General features: G+C 42.0%; 1 protein-coding gene across 1 annotated transcript in view; it reads right to left on the bottom strand.

Moving 5' to 3' along the window:
• The window catches only part of MCOLN3 (mucolipin TRP cation channel 3), a 28914-nt gene extending 3033 nt beyond the window's left edge, over positions 1 to 25881 (bottom strand). The window contains exons 1-13 of the mRNA XM_073643568.1: positions 25640 to 25881; positions 20705 to 20934; positions 18086 to 18253; positions 16784 to 16937; positions 15585 to 15669; positions 15410 to 15506; positions 13171 to 13270; positions 12553 to 12665; positions 9666 to 9815; positions 7125 to 7226; positions 5486 to 5608; positions 5203 to 5409; positions 2998 to 3128 (exon numbers count right to left, since the gene is read on the bottom strand). Of these exons, the coding sequence (XP_073499669.1) occupies positions 2998 to 3128; positions 5203 to 5409; positions 5486 to 5608; positions 7125 to 7226; positions 9666 to 9815; positions 12553 to 12665; positions 13171 to 13270; positions 15410 to 15506; positions 15585 to 15669; positions 16784 to 16937; positions 18086 to 18253; positions 20705 to 20932 (1658 nt within the window). The 5' untranslated portion in view covers positions 20933 to 20934; positions 25640 to 25881. The remainder of the gene's footprint in view (positions 1 to 2997; positions 3129 to 5202; positions 5410 to 5485; positions 5609 to 7124; positions 7227 to 9665; positions 9816 to 12552; positions 12666 to 13170; positions 13271 to 15409; positions 15507 to 15584; positions 15670 to 16783; positions 16938 to 18085; positions 18254 to 20704; positions 20935 to 25639) is intronic.
• Between the last annotated feature and the right edge of the window lie 71 nt (positions 25882 to 25952).

The following is a 25952-nucleotide window of genomic DNA, read 5'->3' as shown; positions in this document are numbered from 1 at the left end:
CAGGTGCATAAGTATGGGCACCCTTATCATTTTCTTGTTTTAAATACTCCTGCCTACTTTTTACTGACTTACTAAAGCACTTTTTTTGGTTTTGTAACCTCATTGAGCTTTGAACTTCATAGCCAGGTGTATGCAATCATGAGAAAAGCTACTTAAAGTGGCCACTTGCAAGTTGTTCTCCTGTTTGAATCTCCTCTGAAGAGTGGCATCATGGGCTCCTCAAAACAACTGTCAAATGATCTGAAAACAAAGATTTTTCAACACAGTTGTTCAGGGGAAGGATACAAAAAGCTGTCTCAGAGATTTAACCTGTCAGTTTCCACTGTGAGGAGCATAGTAAGGAAATGGAAGAACACAGTGACAGTTCTTGTTAAGGCCAAAAGTGGCAGGCCAAGAAAAACATCAGAAAGGCAGAGAAGAAGAATGGTGAGATCAGTCAAGGACAATTCTCAAACCACCTCCAGAAAGCTGCAGCATCAACTTGCTGCAGATGGTGTCACTGTGCATCGGTCAACTATACAACGCACTTTGCACAAGGAGAAGCTGTATGGGAGAGTGATGTGAAAGAAGCCGTTTCTGCAAGCACGCCACAAACAGAGTTGGCTGAGGTATGCAAAAGCACATTTGGAGAAGCCAATTTCTTTTTGGAAGAAGGTCCTGTGGACTGATGAAACCAAGATTGAGTTGTTTGGTCATACAAAAAGGCGCTATGGATGGCGGCAAAAAAACACAGCATTCCAAGAAAAACACTTGCTACCCACAGTAAAATTTGGTGGAGGTTCCATCATGCTTTGGGGCTGTGTGGCCAATGCCGGCACCGGGAATCTTGTTAAAGTTGAGGGACGCATGGATTCCACTCAGTATCAGCAGATTATTGACAATAATGTTCAAGAATCAGTGATAAAGTTGAAGTTACGCAGAGGATGGATCTTTCAGCAAGACAATGATCCAAAACACAGCTCCAAATCTACTCAGGCATTCATGCAGAGGAACAATTACAATGTTCTGGAATGGCCATCCCAGTCCCCAGACCTGAATATCATTGAACATCTGTGGGATCATTTGAAGAGGGCTGTCCATGCTCGGCGACCATCAAACTTAACTGAACTGGAATTGTTTTGTAAAAAGGAATGGTCAAAAATACCTTCATCCCGGATCCAGGAACTCATTAAAAGCTACAGGAAGCGACTAGAGGCTGTTATTTTTGCAAAAGGAGGATGTACTAAATATTAATGTCACTTTTCTGGTGAGGTGCCCATACTTATGCACCAGTCAAATTTTGTTTGAATGCAGATTGCACATTTTCTGTTAGTACAATAAACCTCATTTCAAGGCAGAAACATTACTGTGTCCAACAGTTATTACATATATCAAACTGAAATAGCTGTTGCAAAAACACCAATTTTTATAAAACAATAAGCTTAAGATTAATAGGGGTGCCCAAACTTTTTCATATAACTGTACATATATATATATATATATATATATATATATATATATATATATATATATATATATATATATATATATATATATATATATATATATACACATACATATATATATATACACAGACACACACACACAGCTGAAACCAGAAGTTTACATACACTATAAAAAAAAGACACATGAAATCAGAATAAACCTTTCCTGTTTTAGGTCAGTTAGGATTACCATAATTTTTAATATTTGCCAAATGCCAGAATAATGACAGAGAGAGAGAGAATGTTTTAAGGCATTTTTATTACTTACTGCAAAATCAAAAGTTTACATACACTAAGATTACTATGGCTTTAAACAATTCTGAACTGCTCATATGATGACGTCATGTGTTTGGAAGCTTATTTTTTGGCAACATCTGAGTTAATTAGAGACGCACCTGTGAATGTATTTTAATGCACACCTGAAACACTCTGCTTCTTTGTGTAGCATCATGGGAAAGTCTAAAGAAATCAGCCAAGATATCAGGAAGAGAATTGTGGACTTGCACAAGTCTGGCTCATCCTTGGGTACAATTTCAAGATACCTGAAGGTGCCTCGTTCATCTGTACAAACAATTATACGCAAGTACAAACAAGATGGGAATGTCCAGCCATCATACCGCTCAGGAAGGAGACGGGTTCTGTGTCCCAGAGATGAACGTGCTTTGGTCCAACATGTGCATATCAACCCAAGGACAAAAGCAAAAGACCTTGTGAAGATGATGGCTGAAGCTGGTAAGATTGTGTCCATATCCACAGTGAAACGAGTACTGTATCAACATGGGCTGAAAGGCCACTCTGCCAGGAAGAAGCCATTACTCCAAAAGAAACATAAAAAAGCCAGATTAATGTTTGCAAATGAACACAGGAACAAAGACCTTGATTTTTGGAGACAAGTCTTGTGGTCTGATGAAACTAAAATTGAACTTTTTGGGCATAATGACCATCGTTACGTTTGGAGGAAAAAGGGAGAAGCTTGGAAGCCCAAGAACACCATCCCAACTGTGAAACACGGGGGTGGCAGCATCATGTTGTGGGGCTGTTTTGCTGCAAGAAGGACCTGCATCCTATTGAAAATTTATGGGCAAAGCTGAAAAGGCAGGTGCGAGCAAGGCGACCTACAAACCTGGATCAATTACACCTGTTTTGTCAGGAGGAATGGGCCCAAATTCCGACCAACTATTGTGAGAAGCTTGTGGAAGGATATCCCAAACACTTGACCCAAGTCATTCAGTTTAACGGCAATGGTACCAAATACTAATGAAATGTATGTAAACTTTTGACTTTGCAGTAAGTAATAAAAATGTCTTAAAGCATTCTCTCTCATTATTCTGGCATTTGCCAAATATTAAAAATTATGGTAATCCTAACTGACCTAAAACATGAAAGATTTATTCAGATTTCATGTCAGATATTGAGAAAAACAAGCATATGTGTCTTTTTATATAGTGTATGTAAACTTCTGGTTTCAGCTGTATATATTCCACTCCCCGCAATAAATATAATGGACACTCACCGTTCACAGCAACACAGCAGCGACGTAGACATGTCCTCCACTTCTCTGTAACGTCCGGAAGTTGGTAAATCCTTACACTCAGACACAAAAGTGTGAAGCTCGGACTGCGGAAAGCCGTCTTTTTGGTAATTCTAAGTAACATCAAAATGAAAATCTCATTATGTAATGCATTTTATGTGAAAGATAAAGTTCCATATAGACAGATACAAATTTTACAGATATAGACTGCACATTTGGTTGTGGATCCCTATAGATCTGTCATGGAAGTACTCCAGTATTTGAACCAATCTTTGGGGTATGTTCACACTCTGGTTCTTTCTGGCAGTCAAAAGTGACATTTTTTTTTTTAAGCAGAAAACGCTTCGGAAAATCCCGCCACCTTATTTTTTAATTATGGATAGCCAGAAGTACAATATAGAAGTAGAAAAGAGAACTACATATCGAAGAGCACACCTGCAAATTCATAAAAAACATCTAATAAATTGGTCACAGAATAGCACCAATAATACAATGTCCCATTTGCATGCCAAAACTATATACATGGAGAAGAGGAGTCTCCTGGTCCGTACATACAAGGAATGCAGACAGACGCAGGGACAAATAGTGCCGCCAGACGATTTAGTCCCACAATGGGGGATAGAGTATGATAGGGGCTGGACAGAGGATAAAGTATACCTGCTGACACCTAGGATGAAAGGGCCCCTTAAACTGGGGGGAGCAGTACGGAATGATTAGGCAAGAGGACCCCACGCGTATCGCCATGTCAAGCACGGCTTCATCAGGGGAAACGAGGTCTATAAGATCCGCATCACTTAAATATATGGTTGATTACTCATAAGTACATACCAGTGGTGGTAACGGTGCCGCCATCTGAGGACGGAAGCGGAAGCATGATGGCGAGCTGCGCTAGTAAGGGCAAGCGTCTTTTGCCCATACCTCGCAGCACGCGTGCGATATGGCATAGGGGCAGAAGCATAATGACGGGCTAAACTATTAAGGGCAAACGTCTTTGCCTATAGCTCGCAGCACGCGTGCGATATGGCATAGAGGCAGAAGCATAATGACGGGCTAAACTAGTAAGGGCAAACGTCTTTGCCTATAGCTCGCAGCACGCGTGCGATATGGCATAAGGGCAGATGCATAATGACGGGCTGCGCTAGTAAGGGCAAACGTCTTTGCCTATACCTCGCAGCGCGCGTGCGATATGGCATAGGGGCAGAAGCATAATGACGGGCTAAACTAGTAAGGGCAAACGTCTTTGCCCATACCTCGCAGCGCGCGTGCGATATGGCAAAGGGGCAGAAGCATAATGACGGGCTAAACTAGTAAGGGCAAACGTCTTTGCCCATACCTCGCAGCGCGCGTGCGATATGGCAAAGGGGCAGAAGCATAATGACGGGCTAAACTAGTAAGGGCAAACGTCTTTGCCCATACCTCGCAGCGCGCGTGCGATATGGCATAGGGGCAGTAGCATAATGATGGGCTAAACTAGTAAGGGCAAACGTCTTTGCCCATACCTCGCAGAGCGCATGAGCGATGGCATGGGAAAAAATCGCTGCGCAACCAAAGTGAATGATCGCATTAATACATCGTGCTAGGGTATCTCATACGTGAAGCAGGGTGCCACAACGTGTTGCCACCTGTGTGCCAATCTGATGTCTTAACATACATTTGTGCAGCACTCATCCATAATTATACAAAAAGAGAGATTAAGATACCGCTAATGTTAAGTAGCATCATGTTGTCTGGGGAGTTAGAATAATGGATTGTCTTATGACAAAAGTTCCAATAGTGTGACCAGCGGCGAGATTAGAGACACACCATGGGGCAAACCCTTGGAGTATTTGATAAAGATGGGCAGCCAGACGCAATTCTAGGACCACTCTGGGGGTCATGAGCATGAAAAGTGAAATATGCGATTTTGTTCACTTGAACAGCATGAGGTATTAGGTTTTGGCATGTCGTATATTTGAAATGTCTGTCCATACTTCCTAATAAAGATTGATTTTTTATGCATTTGCAGGTGTGCTCATCGATATGTAGTTCTTTTTTCTTCTTCTATATTGTGCTCACAGATTACTGTCTCAGAAGAGGGACACTTTGTGATCAGCCTATTGCCAAGAGACCATTCTAAGAAGTGCGACTTGTTCAAAGGCGGACATCCTCTGTAACCATTACAGAGATCGGACACAGAATGCCACCCACCTTAATGGTTTCGTAGGTGTCTGTAATGAGGGCGATAAACAGGCTGAGGACCATGTAGATGAACAGACTGATGAAGGAGTACAGATAGACCCGGCTGAACAACCAGACCAAGTAACTTTTCTGCTGCATGATGGAAAACGTGGTGAACATGTCATCTCCATTAATGAGGGAGAAGAGACACTCGGAGACCATGTTCAGGGACCTAAACTGAAGAAGGAGAAGCATACAGATCAGCAGCGAGCAGTGTGAGGGATGGACAAGGGCTGGCGTGCTGGGAAACTACCTTGGTGTGATACGGCCCCAGTACTATCCAGCCACAGAAGCAGTAACCCAGATAGATCATGGCTGCGCAGCAACAGAACCGGATCACATTGGGAAGAGCCGCCCTCAGCGTCAGGATCAAGATCTGTAGAAAATGGAGGAAATCAACACCTTCCTAACTATATAATTTGACATCCAAATACTACAATGTAGAGGTTTTATGAAGAGCCTAAATTCTGGTTTTGTAAAAAAAAAAAAAAAAAAATCCCAGACTTGATGAAGCTGGTTTGCTTACATAATAAATTTAAATGTCAGAAATGATTATTTAACCCTTTGTGAACGTTTTCCTTCCTAATGTAAAAACAAACATTTTATAAATCCTCTAACTGGACTAAAATGAGCACTTTCATTTCAATATCATGCATTCATTCAGACGTGGATTTTCAAAGTAAGCACACCAGCCCCATTAGATGTGTGTCCTTCGGGTAAAGCCCCCGTCTCACATAGCGAGATCGCTAACGAGATCGCTGCTGAGTCACGGTTTTGGTGACGCAACAGTGACCTCACCAGCGATGTCGCTATGTGTGACACTTTGCAGCGATCAGGCCCCTGCTGTGAGGTCGCTGATCGCTGCAAAATGTCCTGGACCATTTTTTGGTCGTTGCTCTCCTGCTGGTCAGCACACATCGCTGAGTGTGACCAGCGATTTAAGCTGGTAACCATGGTAAACAGCGGGTTACTAGGGGCACACGGGCACTTAGTAACCCGCTGTTTATCATGGTTACCACTCTGCTACGTGAGCGGTAACCTCCCGCTCACCGTAGCAGGCTCGTAACCATGATAAACAGCGGGTTACTAAGTGAGCGTGTGCCCCTAGTAACCCGCTGTTTACCATGGTTACCAGCCTGCTCCTGCTTCAGCAGGCTGGTAACCAGGAGCAGGACATCGTGGAAAGATTCTTTCCACGATGTCGCTGCTCCCCTGATCGTTGGTGAGCCTGCCTGTTTGACAGCTCACCAGCGACCACATAGCGACGCAGCAACGATCCCTAACAGGTCGTATCGTTGTTGGGATCGCTGTAGCGTCGCTAAGTGTGACGGGGCCTTAAGTGTAGGTGACTTCTCACCAGATTTCACAATACCAAAACTGCATACATTATAAATTAGATCTCGTAGACCTGATGAGGTTGATGAACTTACTTTGAAAAAAAAAAAACAATCCATGTCAGAATAGCTGTATATTGTTTTATGAAAGTCTTCTCACTTGAAATTAACATTTTAAATGTCCAACTAGAGGCTCATCAGGATTATTCAGCAGATCTGACATGGATTTTCAAAGGTAAGTACACCAGTCTCATCAGGTTTAAAATGCATTAATAACGCATAAAGTTTGTATTGTAACATTTGTAAAAAAAAGTTATTGGCGATTCATTTTAGATAGATTGCTGCTTGCATAGATTTTTTTTTTGTCTAAATACCCCCCCCTTAACATTTTCTGTATTGGACAGAGAAAATGTAAAGCTGTCCAATCTAGGTTTTGTCCTGACCCCAGACTTTGGTAGGTGGCTGCCAGCACCCATAGATATGAGAGTGTTGAAATTATTTGCAAAATTTGCCAAAACCTTACAAAAATGTATATCTGGTACAACAGTCGACTCTTACATTGTATTTCTGGAAAAACCCTAAATAGCGAATAACACCAAGCCAGACCAGCATGGTAGATGTCCCCAGGAGAATACTGCACACGTCATAACTTGTCAGACTCTGTTGGAGAGAAATATATTCGTTACTAATGTACATACTATATACTTTGGCAGACAATTATGAATATTGACCATTTTAATATATGTGGTAGACTGTTACCCAACTTCCTCAAAAGCCCCTGCCAGGTTACGATTCCTGCTTTATACATCAGAGTCTGTATTGGAAACATTGTCTTTGTAACAATAGGAGTACGCCCTATGCATAGGTCCAGCACAGGCATCAGATTTACATTTCAAGAAGGTGACAAAGGAAAGCAAAAACCATTAGGTCATACATCGGGTAATAACAGCAGGCATAGACTGAATTTTTATACAGTAAGATTTTGGAGGAAATTGTTCTTCAAGCAAGGAAGAGGCTGTTCTAAAAATCTGACCTGATTTGCTCAATTTCATCTTAAAATTAGAAAATGGCAATAAATAGTAACTAGAACCATAAAAGGAGACAGATGAAGCAAATAAAAAACGACAGGTAACACTTTTATACAATAGGGAGTAAGCAGGAGTCTACGTGGTGCCCATTGCGGTCCCTAAAAGCTATAAATTACCAAAGCAACCCCTTTTTAGCTTGTCAGAGTGGCTGGTCGTGACTGGCTTTTCTTAAAGAGATCAGCTATATCTGGGGTCTCATTGGCAAGGCTACATAGCAAGAAAGTATGCAAATTATCTCAATCCCATAAAGAAGGAATACCATCTCGCCAGGGTCAGCCTGTAGAGTCAGCTACCCTATAGGTATAGGTGTAGCTACCTCAAAAGGATGGTACTAGTGAGATAGTCTAGCTTTATTCTAGACAAATTAAACCTCCCCTTTAACAAAAGAAAACTATCAACTGCTTACAATGGGTCTAATTGCAGAAATCAGAGAAAGAATCTGTTCTCACTCGGAAAACTTATGGGGCCTTATGATTATTTCACCTGTGCAGTGCAAGTGTAATATTACATGCCCACCATTCAAGTGGCCATCTATGCAATACATAGGATGGGTCTACTAGGGCCAGTCTTTGCAATGGCGTTTTTTTTTTTTTTTAACGGCTTCCGGCTCGATCTTGAGCCATGGCGTCTACATGGATGAAAGATATGTAGGAAGATCGATCTTCTGCAAGTCTAGATAGATCCACCATGGTCTTATCCGGAGTTTATATGGTTCAACAAATGCCGGAGAATATTAGTGCCAAACAATCGGCACATGAGCAGAATAAACAATCATGAGCAGATGGTTGCTAATAAACAGCGCTGCTAGAAATAGAAATGATGAAATGTGTAAAAAAAATACAAAATTGGGTCAGGGAACAGCAGAGGGAAATGAATCTAATGGTGAGAGACAGGATCAGATTATAGAGCAGGTGGTAGGAGGAGGTAATTCTGGTAATGGGCACTATGGACAGATATTAGAGTCACTGATGCAGGGAGATGGGTACAATAATGGATAATAACCGCTAATAGAAGAAGTCATGCACCGACTCGTGGTGATAATGCCAGTCATTAACAGTCATCAAGTGACCCGCCGTCTCATCATACAAGTACAACGAGTACAAAATCCGCTGCTCTCCTGATATGGCGAGATCATGGATAAAAAGGAAAAAAAATACGATCTGCAATTTTAAACGGACATTTTTGTGAAAATAATACTTTGTGTGAATGGCCTAAGTGCAGAACAACTGGACTGCATGTATAATGGAGGCCAGCCATTGCTGGAAAATTTACCACAACCTGAACAGAAATCTGGCGACAGGGGGCGTTACACCCGCGCCAGGAGGAAGCCGGGGGCGTTACACCCGCGCCAGGAGGAAGCCGGGAGCGTTACACCCGCGCCAGGAGGAAGCCGGGGGCATTACACCCGCGCCAGGAGGAAGCCAGTGTCCACTGCACCAGTGTAAGGTCTGACAAGGGCTATGAAGATTTCATCCTTGTGTCTAACAGTCAGGGTACAGTTGGCTATAAAGTAGGGGTTTGTATGACCCTCCAAGGATACGCCAGCGCCGAACACCACTAACCCACTGCCAAACCGATTAAGCTGCATGATGTTACAGACATAAGGTCCACCATGGCGTCTCCAGACTTTTTTATCTCTATCTATACACTATAAGGCAGGTTTACCTTGCACTGAATGGCAGTATTGTGTGTGCAGTACATGGTAGCATCATCTAATATGGCAGTATTATGGACACAGAATAGTGCAGTATTATCTTGGCACTATGCAGCAGTATTATGAAGTCAGAATATGATATTTTTCCTGTACTTTTCAGCTTACCAAATGGTTAAACGCCTGCAGAATAGTTGCGGGTTCCAGCAGCAGGACCCAAACCAAACAAAACTTATAAAGTTAATACTTGGGAAATATTTGAGTCATAAAGAAATAAAGCCGCTCTGCAGTAGTAAATGATGTCCACCAGATCCTTCACCCCATACTCATCTCTCTCGTACAGTGTGCGCTGACACTCACCTTTGCCTGGATTTCCATCTTGAGAATGGAGCCCACGATAGACAGGATATCGCTCACAATGATTAGGATGTACCAGCCATTGACAAACTCCATCTGGTCTGACCATGGCACAGACTTGGAGAATCGTTGATGGACAAAGCCTACGTATTCCTTAGGGAAATAAAGAAGGATTTAAACAGATTGCCCTATGCATTGGATGGGATGTGTAATGGTGGATCATAAAAAAAAAAGTTTCCCATTTACATACTGTTGACCCAGTGACAAGTTCTTTCATATATAGTGTAGCGCCAACTAGTGTTCATAGTGTATAGCAATGTGTACGTCCACCTATTGACGGTGCTGGTGGTCGCACATGCTCAGTCGCTCTCCCCACAGCCTGTTCACTGCAGGGTAGCCAATAAAATTAGCTTTCTGCTTTGCTTCCCATTTCTATTGGCTCATATACAAGGATCACAGTGTCTCAGATAAGGGATCTAGACCTACAGTACAGACCAAAAGTTTGGACACACCTTCTCATTTAAAGATTTTTCTGTATTTTCATGATTAGGAAAATTGTACATTCACACTGAAGGCATCAAAACTATGAATTAACACATGTGGAATTATATACTTAACAAAAAAGTGTGAAACAACTGAAAATATGTCTTATATTCTAGGTTCTTCAAAGTAGCCACCTTTTGCTTTGATGACGGCTTTGCACACTCTTGGCATTCTCTTGATGAGCTTCAAGAGGTAGTCACCGGAAATGGTTTTCACTTCACAGGTGTGCCCTGTCAGGTTTAATAAGTGGGATTTCTTGCCTTATAAATGGGGTTGGGACCATCAGTTGTGTTGTGCAGAAGTCTGGTGGATACACAGCTGATAGTCCTACTGAATAGACTGTTAGAATTTGTATTATGGCAAGAAAAAAGCAGCTAAGTAAGGAAAAATGAGTGGCCATCATTACTTTAAGAAATGAAGCTCAGTCAGCGCGAAAAATTGGGAAAACTTTGAAAGTGTCCCCAAGTGCAGTTGCAAAAACCATCAAGCGTTACAAAGAAACTGGCTCACATGAGGACTGCCCCAGGAAAGGAAGACCAAGAGTCACCTCTGCTTCTGAGGATAAGTTTATTCGAGTCACCAGCCTCAGAAATCGCAGGTTAACAGCAGCTCAGATTAGAGACCAAGTAAATGCCACACAGAGTTCTAGCAGCAGACACATCTCTTCAACAACTGTTAAGAGGAGACTTTGTGCAGCAGGCCTTCATGGTAAAATAGCTGTTAGGAAACCACTGCTAATGACAGGCAACAAGCAGAAGAGACTTGTTTGGGCTAAAGAACACAAGGAATGGACATTAGACCATTGGAAATCTGTGCTTTGGTCTGTGAGTCCAAATTTGAGATCTTTGGTTCCAACCACCGTGTCTTTGTGCGACGCAGAAAAGGTGAACGGATGGACTCTACATGCCTGGTTCCCACCGTGAAGCAAGGAGGAGGAGGTGTGATGGTGTGGGGGTGCTTTTTTGGTGACACTGTTGGGGATTTATTCAAAATTGAAGGCATACTGAACCAGCATGGCTAACACAGCATCTTGCAGCGCTATGCTATTCCATCTGGTTTGCGTTTAGTTGGACCATCATTTATTTTTCAACAGTACAATGACCCCAAACACATCTCCAGGCTGTGTAAGGGCTATTTGACCAAGAAGAAGAGTGATGGGGTGCTACGCCAGATGACCTGGCCTCCACAGTCACCAGACCTGAACCCAATCGAGATGGTTTGTGGTGAGCTGGACCGCAGAGTGAAGGCAAAACGGCCAACAAGTGCTAAGCATCTCTGGGAACTCCTTCAAGATTGTTGGAAGACCATTTCCCATGACTACCTCTTGAAGCTCATCAAGAGAATGCCAAGAGTGTGCAAAGCAGTCATCAAAGCAAAAGGTGGCTACTTTGAAGAACCTAGAATATAAGACATATTTTCAGTTGTTTCACACTTTTTTGTTAAGTATATAATTCCACATAGTTTTGATGCCTTCAGTGTGAATGTACAATTTTCATAGTCATGAAAATACAGAAAAATCTTTAAATGAGAAGGTGTGTCCAAACTTTTGGTCTGTACTGTATTTCCCACAATGGACAGGGACTCGTGACTAAGTGCTACAGAAAATAATGTCTTTTATATAGTCAACATGAAATAATGAAACACTTTGGGATCATTGGCAAAAATTTAGCATAAACATTTCATTTTCTGATGGTACTTTACCTTTAAGAATATGCATTTTTTTCACATTACAATTTGAATACTTTTTTTTTTTTTTTTTTTTTTAAATCTGGCAATTTTTAGGTTTTAAAAAAAAAAAAACATTTAACATAAAAACCTGATTTAAGCAGCAAGCCTTAGTGCATTCCCTTTAAATTACTTGCAGTTCCATTCTTAACCACATCCATGGACAGGTTAATTCCATAGACAACAATGCAACAGCGCCACCACCGGTGTATATATCAAAATAAACAAGCCAGCCTTTCTGTTTTTATGCAGGATGACCATTGTTTTTCGTCAATGGGATATAACGTAGTGTTGAGCGAGTATGTTCTGTCCGAGTACGCTCGGGCCCAGCTCCGAGTATTTATAGCTTCTCGGTGATAAGGTTAAATCGCTCCCGTGTGCATGATTTGCGACTGTTTGACAGTTTTAATACATGGGAGGAATGTCTATTTCTTACACATTCCTCACATGTAATAAAGCTGCCAAACAGTTGCAAATCATGCACACGGGAGCGATTTAACCATATCACCGAGCAGCTATAAATACTCGGAGCTCGGCCCGAGCGTACTCGGACAGAACATACTCGCTCAACACTAGATATAAGTCAAAATGGTAAATTATTGATCGTATCCTAAAGACTTACCCTCTGAAGGTGAATACCTCGAACCACTGATCGTATGCAGAGACTTATGGAAGATATACAAGTTACGATTATGACTGCATCAAAAATCATCATGTAGTGAGTATTTTTCTGTACTAAAAGTGGCAACAAACACAAAAATTATTATTTTCATTGAGGGAAAATGAAAAATTACACACTGGAAACTGACTGAATCGTAGGCATTGTGGTTAGGGAAATGGCTAGAATACAGAAATATGTTAAATGCAGACTTACCAGGAACTTTTTAGAAAAACTTTTTATGAAAAATGAACAGTGTAACAGCAATATGCAACAGATATTAGGAAATGATATTTTTTTCTTGCAACTGTGTATATCATCCAGTATGGCCATTTCTACAGTGATGAATTAAAGAGTCTGTCACCTCCAAAATGGCATTTAAACTGCCTAAACAGCACCGACACTGAGTGCGCCGCCGCGATCATCCAGTGTCAGTGCGCAGGTGCAGACAGGACCGGTAGCATTCGCTCTGGGCCTTAGAGACAAGTCACCCAATGTGAGGTTCCAGATTTATTACATAGGGGTTGAGCGATGGGAAGTCCCAGGGATATTATACATCTTATAGAATAGACTTGTACTTACTGGACCCGGACACGTGCCAGTCTCTGCATTCCTGGATGCCAACATCATTATCTAGGCGTATTTTAATACGGCCACTGTGGGCTTTATTGTCGAAGGTGATCTGCATAGAACAAAGCAAAGCAGGGCCCTGATTACATCTTCTTATAAATGTAAGTATTAGGGGCACAGAGATAAACCGTCCATATCGAGGAACAATCTTGGGTTTCTGAGTCCTGGGGAACTGAGTTTTATAATGGCTATTAGATCCGATAAGAGTTTGCCTCACTCTGAAAGGGTGTCTGTACCTTAAAGCACTGGTATACCCGTAAGATATACCTTGATTGTGTGATTGATGTCAGTCCAACAAGGGATATATTGCAGGCAAAGGCATTTTTAAGTGTCTATGAGAACAAAATCTGAATTTTCTGTTAAAATTTAAAAAAAACAAAACAAAAAGACAGCGCTACTTCTGGCTGTGTCTGGTATTACAGCTCAACCCCATTCAAGTAAATACCGGACACAACCACGCACAAGAGTGGCAATTTTTGGAATATAGTAGACATGCCTTTCTTACCACATACAACTTAAAAGTTATACCCGACAACCACTAGAAAAATATGATCAAATTACCCCAATGACATGAACTATGTGAAAAATAGAATCTTTATTAAACAAATAAGTAAAATTGTAATACAGGTAAGTGGGACATAATGGTAGGGACACATACACACATGAAAAAGGACAGCACGTTACACTGTGGGACCCTAGTAATATTAAAAATCTCTATATTGTGCAATAACATAATAATGAACAGACCCCACATGATCAACAGTAAATAGATCCACAATAGTGTGTATCAAAGCTGTCCATTAAGGTATCATACATGAAATATGATCAGTCAGTCACGTGACATAATCGATCCATGATGTGACACAAATCATTAAAAAGAATGTAATTGCAGCATACAAAGAAATGGAACAGCGGGGTACTGGGGAACCCAGAGAGGTCGCGTGTCCACCCCAACGCACGTTTCGGCACGGCCTTCTTCAGGGGGTATGCTGCAATTATATGTTTTAATGATTTGTGTACACTTACCTGTACTACAATTTTACTTATTTGTTTAATAAAGATTCTATTTTTTCACATCGTTCATATCATTGGGGTTATTTGATCGTATTTTTCTTTTTCTTGTTGTTGTTGGGTATGTACTATTTGCGATTATGCTCCGCTTGATATACAATCCACAGGTGCTGCTAGCTTTTTTTAATTAATTGCTTACATCATGTGTGAGCACCAGTTGAAGATTCGAATTATTAACTTAAAAGGTTATGTACACTGCCGCAATTTTTCTTTTACTATTCATTTGCTTTCCAAACATGGACCCATAGACATGTATTGGCCCTTGTCATTCGTGCTGCTGGACATCCGCATAGCACAATAGATTATAATGGGTACGTGTGGCATCCGTGAAAAAAATGGATGCCACAAGTACTGCAAACATGGACATGTGAAGGAGGCCTTAGAGATAACAGAAAGGAAGGAGTTGTACACAGATCTCCATAGGATGGAAAGGGGAGATATAACCTCTGGGAGAAGCAGATAAAACAGGATTATAGAGGAGGAGGAAAGAAAACAAAGAGGAAAAAAGTGAAGGATAGAAGCTGTGCTAATAATCTAAAGAGGACAGCAGCACCCTGGATAGGCAGGCATCACATCCAGCCTATAGTACTGGGAGAGACACTCCCAGAAGAGAAAAATGTGAAACTTGGATCAGGCTGCAAATGGCGTATCAAGAGTGAAGGAATGAAGATTGTAGACTGAAATTTTTATTAACTAAAAGTAACCAACACACGTAAACAATCTTTTTCCTTGTCAAAGGTGTCCATAGCCTCTAAGGGTGGTTTCACACAGTTTCTTTGCTGCAAAAAAAAAAACAAAACCAAAAAAACAACAACCCTCTGCTGGGAGTCAATTGAGAAAAATGAAACACAATATATGCAATATTTTTTTCTGTATCAGTAGTTAGCTATTCATTTTACTTGCTTTTTTGTGTTTTTTTTTTTAACCAAATCATGTGATACTACAGAGGAAGAAAAGGAATCACACGAGCTGTGAATCACGACGTGTAAAGTTAAAGCAGATAGAAAAACCTAAATGATCGCCTTCCCATACAACACTGCCTGCAGGTGTAAGAGACGAGGCGTAAATGTCCGGTGTGTTTCCAGGTGACTGTAGGGGGCAGCACATCACACGTACTCACTGTGACGGTAAAGTCGTAGCAGTCAGGGAGCTCATGGTGACGGATGGTCTGTAGATTGATCGCCTTGAGTTTAAACATGATCTCCACCGAGATGAGCCTGGAGGTGTAAATAATTCACATTAGAAGGTACGTGAACTGGGGAAACTGGGACGCTACCTGTGAAACTGGGACTCACCGATAGAAGTCCAGTGTCATGTTCCAGAACTTGTCATCCAGGGAGATATCACTCATCGGGGTCATTGGTTCCACAGTGAAGCATTCTGGAAGGAGAGAGGCTCTTACCAGCTGTACAGGACTTTCCGGCTCTCATAACCCCATTATATCACGTAATTCCATCTCCCCCAGGGGTGTAATGACCACGGTCTCAGAGGTCACGACCGTCGAGGTGAAGATGCCCGCACAAGCTTCACCTGGATGTGCGGTATCGTGGCACACAGACCAGTCGGGTCCGTGCATGGCAATACACGCTGCCGGACAATCAGAGGCCAGTAGCTGACATCGGCGTGCACGTGACGACATACGCTCCCATTGCTCGCACGCTGAAGTCAGCTGCCGCTTCAGAAAAGGACGCAGCACAGCGGGGGAGCAGAGGGAAGGTGAGTGTAATGGTTTATTTTTTTCTATGTAGTAAAGAACAGTGGCAGAACGGGGGCATATACCAAGATGGGGGATATACTGTATATACCAGGATAAGGGACATATATACCAGGATGGAGGGCATATACATACACACACAAGCTCCGGGATGGGGCCAGGATGAGTAGCACCGGGGCCATCGGATTCTAGTTACGCCACTTGTCCTCCCCACATGTGTATGGGACAATCTACAGCAATAATCGCTCTATATAGAAAGTACTACTATATGGGAGACAAGAGTTATCCATAACTGGTGTAAACCCTAATGTCCCACAAGCGAGGGTGAGCCGTTTAATAAATTTTGGAATTTTCCAGGGTGACGAATTTAGGGACCATAACAGACACAGAAATGAGGAGCCATAAATGGGATCTCTGCATGCATGGAGATTTTAGGACTTTAATAGTAGACGTGGGAAGTATAGGAATAGGTAGGAATATAGACATAAGGGTCAGCATATTAATATGAGAGACGGGCATATTTAGTAATTAGTGGTGTGTGTTTAGGGACAAGAGAGGGGCATTTTTGGCAGGAAAACAAAAAACAGGATGGTTTGGGAAGTCATTAATGTTATATATTGTACAGCAATTTCTTTGATATATTATGCGGAAGTCACATATTCATTAATTGACCCATTACATAGCGTTGATCCACGTGCAGATCGGTGGTTGTCAAAAACTACAGATCTGGTATGTTTCTTTAAATTCAGCACCAGATTTTTCACCTTCAGGTTACATTACCTGTCTCAATTTTAGGATCAATATCAAAGGTTTCATTTCCAGGAAAGATGCTCCCCTGTTTATAGAAGTACTTGCAGACAGTCATCCCGTGCTGCCCCCCTGCCATCCTCTCATAGGCATGGTTCCCGACTGATATATTTCTGAGCTCCAAGTACTGTGAAAACAAGAATAAAGACTCATCACCACCTTAAAGGGGTTGTACCAAATTAATAAGGGATAACTTATTAATCACTGGGGATCAGACTGCAGGGACCCTGTCTGAATGGAGATCCAACTGTAGAGCCTGATCTGAAAGGAGCGGAGGTCGGGCATATTCTCAATGGAACTACATGGGATGGCCAAGCATTGTACTCCGTTATCTTCAGTTTATCAAAGGCCAAAAAGAAAATCATCTGGTCCTCGAAAGAGACTGTAATAATCTGGGGCATAAAATCACCCTGCATCATCATCAGTTCCACAACTGATAACATGATGAAACCTCAAAAGAGCCCATTACTAGTCAATGGGTCTATCAGGCGCTGTATGGATCCATTGTATAACAGATCCCGCATGTTGTTGTTTCTTACACTACAGGACCAACAATGCAGATATAAGCAGAGTTTAGGATGATCAACACAAGTCCTCTAGGAGGACTAAACAATAAAAGTATAAAGTTTAAAAAAAAAAACGTTTTGGGAATTAGATTATTATAAATCCCGTCTACTTTGCTGGAAGCGTAAGACGCTGTGTCGTGAGAACGTAACCAAAAATGTAATAAAAATAAATCAAAACATTGTATGTACCCCAAAATTGTATCAATAAAGATGTCAGCTCACTGCACACAAAAAAAAAAAAAAAAAATCACCATTTTTCAAAGTTCTACCTTTTTTTTTTGTAGCCACTAAAATATTAACTAAACTATATCGCTTTGGTATCGCAGTCATCCGGGTTATTTTTGCCGCACAATGAACTCTGTAAAATCAAAACTCCCTCCAAAAAAACTATTGCAGAATTAAATTACTTTCTTTTTGATCATCATTTCACCCCACTTGGAATTTTTCCCATTCTTCACTACATTACATGGCAAATTGAATGGCGACATTCAAAACTACAACTCAACCTGCAAAAATGAAAAAAAAAAAAAAAAACAAGCCTCATACAGTTAAGTCAACTGAATAGTAAAAAAAAAAAAAAAAAAAAAAGTTATGGCTCTTGGAGCAAAAAAAAAAAAAATATGCAAAAATTAAAAATTGCCAGATCTTTAACATGTTCAAGGGGTCATAAAAGACAGAATGGCTGTCGAAAGTCACCGTATGAACTCACCCGCTGAATTGTAAAAGCAATGTGATCATAGACGTCCTCCTGCCGATAGACGGCGTACGTATCATCTCTGGCATCCTTGTAGCCCTTTAGAAACAAGTGTTTGAAGGCCACCGTGTTCTCCTCCTTGAAACTGACGACCATCTCATTGCTGAGCCCAAATAACACCAGCTACGGGAGAGACGGGCACAATGCAGGCATTCACCATGGCAGGAGCTCATTACAATTACGGCTTTGTTATACAGGGGTGAAATAAACTTTGCTTAATTCCCTGAATGTGCACTTTTGTTCGGTAACGCTGAGGTCATATCTACTTTTCAAAATTACCTTGTCCCCCCACCACCCACCCAAGGCTAAGATTTACTTAAAAGGAGATTTCGGGGATTGTCTAAAACACAAAAAAAATTAAATTATCTGCAGCTGATAAATCCCTGCCGATATCTAGTGGTCCCTGATGGTCTTTGTTTAATTTTCTGGAGCACTGATGTGCCGTAACAGCGTGCAACCGCTGCAGCCAATCAGTGGCACCAGCGGTGATGCCATCATGCATGGCACATATTTGCTCCAGGAAAGTAACCTAGACAGCCCGGGACCACCAAAGTATCAGCGCTGGAGCGGTCGGGCATTTATTAGGTGAATAAGTTATTTTTCTAGTCTTCCTACACCTAGTTTTATTTCTTAACCCTTTCACGACATGGATCATACATGTATGACTCATCTCCCCCTTTGGTCTGGGCTCCGGCGCTGAGCCTGCACCTTTCCGGGGACATTACAGCTGATCTGTACAGCTGTCATGTGCCCCCAAAAGCTGCAGGTGGAATCGCGATCCACCCTCTGCTGTTAACCTGTTAAATGCCACTGTCAAACTGACAGAGGCATTTAACATCGCCGCACCAGAAGTGCGTCATAGGACCCACCCATCGGCGCTCGTGTCACATGATCGCGGGTCACCAATGGGTTGGCATGACAACCCAAGGTCGGCAGGAGACCCCTGTGGTTATCATAGCCGATCTGGTACGAGCGCCGCCCAGCGGTCGCGTTGATAGCAGATGAGCACTTTTGTTACACATAGCAGGGCTGAAGCGATCATCCGATCGCAGCTTCTAGTCTCCCATGGAGACTACTGAAGCAGTAAAAAGTAGAAAAAAAAAAAAAGTTTAAAAATATTAAAAAAAATTATAAAAGTTCAACTCACTCCCCTTTCGCCCCATTCGAAATAAAACAATAATAATAAAAAAAAAAATCAAATACACGTTTGGTATCACCACGTTCAGAATCACCCAATCACTATAAATAAAAGAATTAATCTGATCGGTAAACGGCATAACGAGAAAAAAATCAAAACGCCACAATTACGTTTTTTCTTTTGGTCGCCGCAAAATTGCAATAAAATGCAATAACAGGCGATCAAAACATCGTATCTACACAAAATTGGTATAAAAAAAAAAAAAAGTCAGCTGGGTGAGCAAAAATAAGTCCTCACCCCGCCCCAGATCCTGAAAAATGGAGACGCTACAGGTCTCAGAAAATGGCACTTTTTTTTTTTTTTTTTTTTTAAACAAACTTTGGATTTTTTTTTCACCACTTAAATAAAAATTAACCTGTACATGTTTGGCATCTACAAACTCGTAATGACCTGGAGAAGCATAATGGCAGGTCAGTTTTAGCATTTAGTGAACTTGGTAAAAGACAATTGTGGAATTGGACTTTTTTGGCAATTTCACTGCACTTTGAATTTTTTTTCCCGATTTCCATTACACGATATGGTAAAACCAATGGTGTAGTTCAAAAGTACAACTTACTTGTCCTGCAAAAAATAAGCCCTCACACAGCCATATTGACAGAAAAATTAAAAAAAAGTTATGGCTCTGGGAAGAAGGGGAGCAAAAAACAAAAGCGCAAAAACGGAAAAGGGCCGCGGGGTTAAACTATGGGACAGCTACTTTAAAGCACCCTTAGGTTTTTTCAGCCTATAGATATCGGACATTGCAGCTCATTCCCACTCAAGTGAACTGCAATATCAAACACTTCCCATGGACAAAAGAGGCGCTATTTTATGAAAAGTCAGTTTTTTCTATTGGGCAATCCCTTTAGTCATAGCCCGTTTTTGGATGCGGCTTTTCAAAAGTGTGCAAAACTGAAATTAAACGGCATGGTTTTATTAAAGGGGTTGTATCATGATTGATCTTCAGCAGCGCATCAATCCCCACCCATGGGGCAGTGATTGACAGTTCAGCCAGCAGCATGAGTGCACAGGTAGCCTGAACGGTGAGCTCTCTGATGATGCAAAATGAGGCAGCTTTGCATCTGCATAATCAAAGGAGCACAGGGACACTGAAAGAGCGGATTCATGGTTATGGCCAACTTCAGAGCAGCGCTCACAACCTTTATAGCAAATAGCTTGTAAAAACTTTGCTCCTTGCCACTGCAGAGGTGGTCGGTACCCCAGGCAACAAACAATAAATTATAGAGATAAATTGCAAAGTTGCCCGTCTTTACATGCACTTTGCAACTTTACCCATTAAAAAACTTGGGAATAGTCCTTAAAAGGTCCAACATCTACATTTTCCTGCAGAAAAATAAATAAATACAGGCCCTTCCTTATCTCATTTCAGAGCTCACCTGGATTGTCACCAATGCAATCTTCAAGATCTGGATGCAAAGTTTCCACGGCTTGCGACCACGAGCTCGAAATTTTTCACAAGGATTCATAAAATAAAATTTGAGCTTCCTCTTCAGCATGTCTTCTAGGAGGAGCTCCTCTGTAATGGAGCAGGTCTTACTCAGGTAGGGACTGTCATGTTCATCCAGGGAAGGGGACGGCTTCACCGTTATCTCTGGGGTCTCCATTACTTTAACAGAACAGACCGTAGTGTTACAATGTGTGAAAACTATGTAGCCCAGGTCATCGACAGAAGGTTTGATAGAAATCTCAGTGTTAACCAGAAGATTTAACAGAATGGTAGATTTCTAACGGACTACATCAGAAGGTCACATTGGTGGTTATCCCACTGCTCAGGGGCGGAGCCCAATCCTATAGCGTTTTTTAACCCTGCTAAGGTCACATCCTATTTTATACGCTTTTCTATGAGTTTCCATCACTCCTATGAGGGCTAATATTTCACTGGGACAGGTTGTGTTTTCCTGATACACTTTTTAAAATGGAATTTATTATTATTATTATTTTTTATTTATTTAAAGTAGGTGGGTATAAAAAATTTGTAATCACCCCAAAAGTTTTTTCCCTAGAACCCTCCCCCACCACCCCCCCAAAAAAAATGTTGCATTTGCACCATCACATTTTGACAGCCATAAAGTTTTTAAAAACTTTACAAGCATTATTTCAGGGAACAAATTTAATCAACTTCTTTTACTTTAATAAGGAGTGGGGTGCGAAATGAAAAAGAAAAAAAATTAGCTTTTTTCTTACTTATTTTTACCATGTTGTATAATATTAAATATACAGTACAGACCAAAAGTTTGGACACACCTCATTTAAAGATTTTTCTGTATTTTCATGACTTTGAAAATTGTACATTTACACTGAAGGCATCAAAACTATGAATTAACACATGTGGAATTATATACTTAACAAAAAAGTGTGAAACAACTGAAAATATGTCTTATATCCTAGGTTCTTCAAAGTAGCCACCTTTTGCTTTGATGATTGCTTTGCACACTCTTGGCATTCTCTTGATGAGCTTCAAGAGGTAGTCACCGGAAATGGTCTTCACTTCACAGGTGTGCCCTGTCAGGTTTAATAAGTGGGATTTCTTGCCTTATAAATGGGGTTGGGACCATCAGTTGTGTTGTGCAGAAGTCTGGTGGATACACAGCTGATAGTCCTACTGAATAGACTGTTAGAATTTGTATTATGGCAAGAAAAAAGCAGCTAAGAAAAACGAGTGGCCATCATTACTTTAATAAATGAAGGTTAGTCAGTGCGAAACATTGGGCAAACTTTGAAAGTGTCCCCAAGTGCAGTTGCAAAAACCATCAAGCGCTACAAAGAAACTGGCTCACATGAGGACCACCCCAGGAAAGGAAGACCAAGAGTCACCTCTGCTTCTGAGGATAAGTTTATCCGAGTCACCAGCCTTAGAAATCGCAAGTTAACAGCAGCTCAGATTAGAGACCAGGTCAATGCCACACAGAGTTCTAGCAGCAGACACATCTCTTCAACAACTGTTAAGAGGAGACTTTGTGCAGCAGGCCTTCATGGTAAAATAGCTGCTAGGAAACCACTGCTAAGGGCAGGCAACAAGCAGAAGAGAGTTGTTTGTGCTAAAGAACACAAGGAATGGACATTAGACCAGTGGAAATCTGCGCTTTGGTCTGTGAGTCCAAATTTGAGATCTTTGGTTCCAACCACCGTGTCTTTATGCGACGCAGAAAAGGTGAACGGATGGACTCTACATGCCTGGTTCCCACCGTGAAGCATGGAGAAGGAGGTGTGATGGTGTGGGGGTGCTTTGCTGGTGACACTGTTGTGGATTTATTCAAAATTGAAGGCATACTGAACCAGCATGGCTACCACAGCATCTTGCAGCGGCATGCTATTCCATCCGGTTTGCGTTTAGTTGGACCATCATTTATTTTTGAACAGGACAATGACCTCAAACACACCTCCAGGCTGTGTAAGGGCTATTTGACCAAGAAGGAGAGTGATGGGGTGCTACGCCAGATGACCTGGCCTCCACAGTCACCAGACCTGAACCCAATCGAGATGGTTTGGGGTGAGCTGGACCGCAGAGTGAAGGCAAAAGGGCCAACAAGTGCTAAGCATCTCTGGGAACTCCTTCAAGATTGTTGGAAGACCATTTCCGGTGACTACCTCTTGAAGCTCATCAAGAGAATGCCAAGAGTGTGCAAAGCAGTCATTAAAGCAAAAGGTGGCTACTTTGAAGAACCTATAATGTAAGACATATTTTCACTTGTTTCACACTTTTTTGTTAAGTATATAATTCCACATGTGTTAATTCATAGTTTTGATGCCTTCAGTGTGAATGTACAATTTTCAAAGTCATGAAAATACAGAAAAATCTTTAAATGAGAAGGTGTGTCCAAACTTTTGGTCTGTACTGTATATATATTTTTCATTGGAATAAAATATTTTTTTAAATAAATAATTTCAATTAAGAGGGGCTGTCTCATGTTCATTAATGGTTCATATTGCAAAGTGCTGGGAAACACAAGCACCTTTGCAATTTATTACTCAAAGATCCCCTCCATTCTCAAGATTGCAGTCTTAAAGGGTTAATATGTTCTCCATTGTCTATCGCTTCAGTCATTGGGCTGAAAAAACTATAATTTTCTTTTAATAAAGCCGGCAGACGGGACTACGATTAAGCTCTTGTATTTATGTCTAAGAAAGGTCAGTCTCCTGCTGGTGACTCCAGTGTCCTAACAAGAATATAACTATCGGCTATGGGAAGTTATCAAATGAAACTTGGACAACTTTTTGGAACTTTTTACTATTTTAAATCGGTAACGATCACAGAAACTTTATCAGTAAAAGTTAAAGGGTGGGTTCTGATTGTGACCTGAACTTATATATCTCTGACCTCTATATAAGGCATTTCCTTAGTATATTTGTGTCCCTGGAATGGTGCCCCCTATGGGGCGAGCAGTGTGATGACAGAGAGGAGTCACAATCCAATGCTGGGATTCTGCTACAACCTTCCTATCGCTGATTGATTGGACAGTATTATCAGGGATGAAGCTGCATTTTGCCCTTCTATTTACTATGTAATAATGACATTTCTTAAAGGGAATTAGTCAGCAGGTTTTTGTTATGGAATCTGAGAGCAGCATGATGTAGGGGCAGAGATCCTGATTCCAGCGATGTGTCACTTACTGGGCTGCTTGGTGCAGTTTTGATAAAATCCAGGTTTCCTCTGCTGTAGATGTAGCAGTGCTCAGAATGCTGAGCTGTGTATAACCCAGTCTACACCCCTAATTGGCAGCTTCCTGTAAAGCTGCCAATCAGTGGTGGAGGCGGGGTTTTACAGAGTGGACTACCCGGCACGTGACACCTAGTCCGGCAGTGATAATTTCCTGCTGAAAAAAAACACTGATTGTATTGAAGCTACAGCACACAGCCTAATCAGTGACATATCCCTGGAATCAGGGTCTCTGCCCCTACATCATGCTGCTCACAGATTACATAGTAAAAAACTTTAAAGGGAACCTGACAGAACGATCATGATGCCTGACTCACAGATGGCATGCAGATGAGTATGTCTGTGTCTGAAACGCTGCGGAGTACTGTGAAAAGCTGGCCGGGGACTATGTGTCTCAAATCACTAGTCCAAGAGGCCGGTCCCCGGCGGCTTCTCTCTGTCCCGCTCATCTAGACTGACAGGCAGGGCCGGCGTCAGCACCCGACGTACCCGGGCAAGTGCCGGGGCCCTGGACCATCAGGGGGGCCCACTCGCCTTTAATTGTGCTTGTGTGACGCACCTGCCGCGTCATTACTACCAGACACAGCAGCACAACGCGCGGCCATGTCTGGAAAGTGACACCACTGGGCCTGATTGGTGGAGCAGCAGCAGCACACTGACCGCACACTGCTGCATGAAGCAGAGCAGGGCTCGGACAGCACCGGCGGCCCTGCACAGATGCCGGGGAAGCGGCCGGGCCCTGACGGCGAGTGGGCCCCCCTGATGGTCCAGTGTCATGTGACACACCTGAGGCCCTGCACTGCCACATGACTGAGGAGCTGGATGGGAAACAGGCCAGGGGGCAGGTGAGCGAGCTTCCCCAATCCCCATATAAAAAATATTTCTTATGTGTGTGCATGTATGATGTGAATGTCTGTGTATGTCAGTGTGTATGACTGTGTATATATATTTATGTCTGTTTTATATGTGTTTTTAAGAATGTGTTCAAATATGTATGTGCGTGCGTATATTGTGCGTGCGTGCGTATATTGTGTGTGCATGTTTGCATATGTGAAGGATGAGGTGGCAGGCTGGGCCCTGTGTTGTATTCCTATATTTCTCTGCCGTATCTGTGCATCATGAATCGTGGTATGTGCTAAAGGGGCCACTGAGACTCTTCCGCCCAGGGCCCACAAACACCTGGATCTGGCCCTGGTGACAGGTCTCTGTGTGTGTGTGAGAATAGGAAGACACCTGTCATTAAAGAGGAGTAGGGCCAGGAGAAGCCGCCGGGGACCTGCCTGGGACTACTCAAGAGACTCATGGTCCCCGGCCAGGTTACAGTAAAACACACACTCCTGCTATAACACAGCCGGGCTCTGATTAAAGTTGTTGAGGGCCAGGTAACATGAATCCGATGACAGGTCCCCTTTTAAAACAGGGCAAGAAGCTCCTACAATATCATTATATATATATATATATATATATATATATATATTAAAAAATATAAATAGTTAATTAAAGAATAAAAGATATAAATAAAATAAAAAAAAATAAATTAAATAAAGACAAAATATATGTAAAAAAAAAAGAACATTAAAATAAGGAAAAAAATAAGTACGAGTAGATAATAAATGAATAACATATGATGCCTATCAGCACGATGGCCGCTCACCTGGAATAACAGGCGCCTTTGTTGCCGGATCTTCCTATTCTACCCCCTCTGCAGCCTCATCTTTGCGGCAGGCAGCAGCCTCCATGTACCCGGTCCGCACACTGTGGCAGCTCAGCGGGCAGTGCTCTGTCTGCCGCAGCTCGATGCCCGGCTTCCCCTCTGCCAGTCTTCCCCTCTCTCGCTCTCTGCGCATCGCTGTCAAATTCTCCGTCACGTGACACGCGCTACTGCTGCTGCAGCCAGAGGGCGTGTTCAAAATAAAAAAAAAAATTCGCAGGGCAGAATTCATTGGCTAATATCACTGTCAATCACT

The sequence above is a fragment of the Phyllobates terribilis genome, unplaced genomic scaffold, assembly GCF_046119375.1.
Source record: "Phyllobates terribilis strain yellow unplaced genomic scaffold, ASM4611937v1 Scaffold_8__6_contigs__length_399053987, whole genome shotgun sequence".
In the NCBI taxonomy this organism is placed as follows: domain Eukaryota; kingdom Metazoa; phylum Chordata; class Amphibia; order Anura; family Dendrobatidae; genus Phyllobates; species Phyllobates terribilis.
The sequence above is the reverse complement of the archived record's forward strand: the minus strand, read 5'-3'. Positions and strand labels throughout refer to the sequence as shown.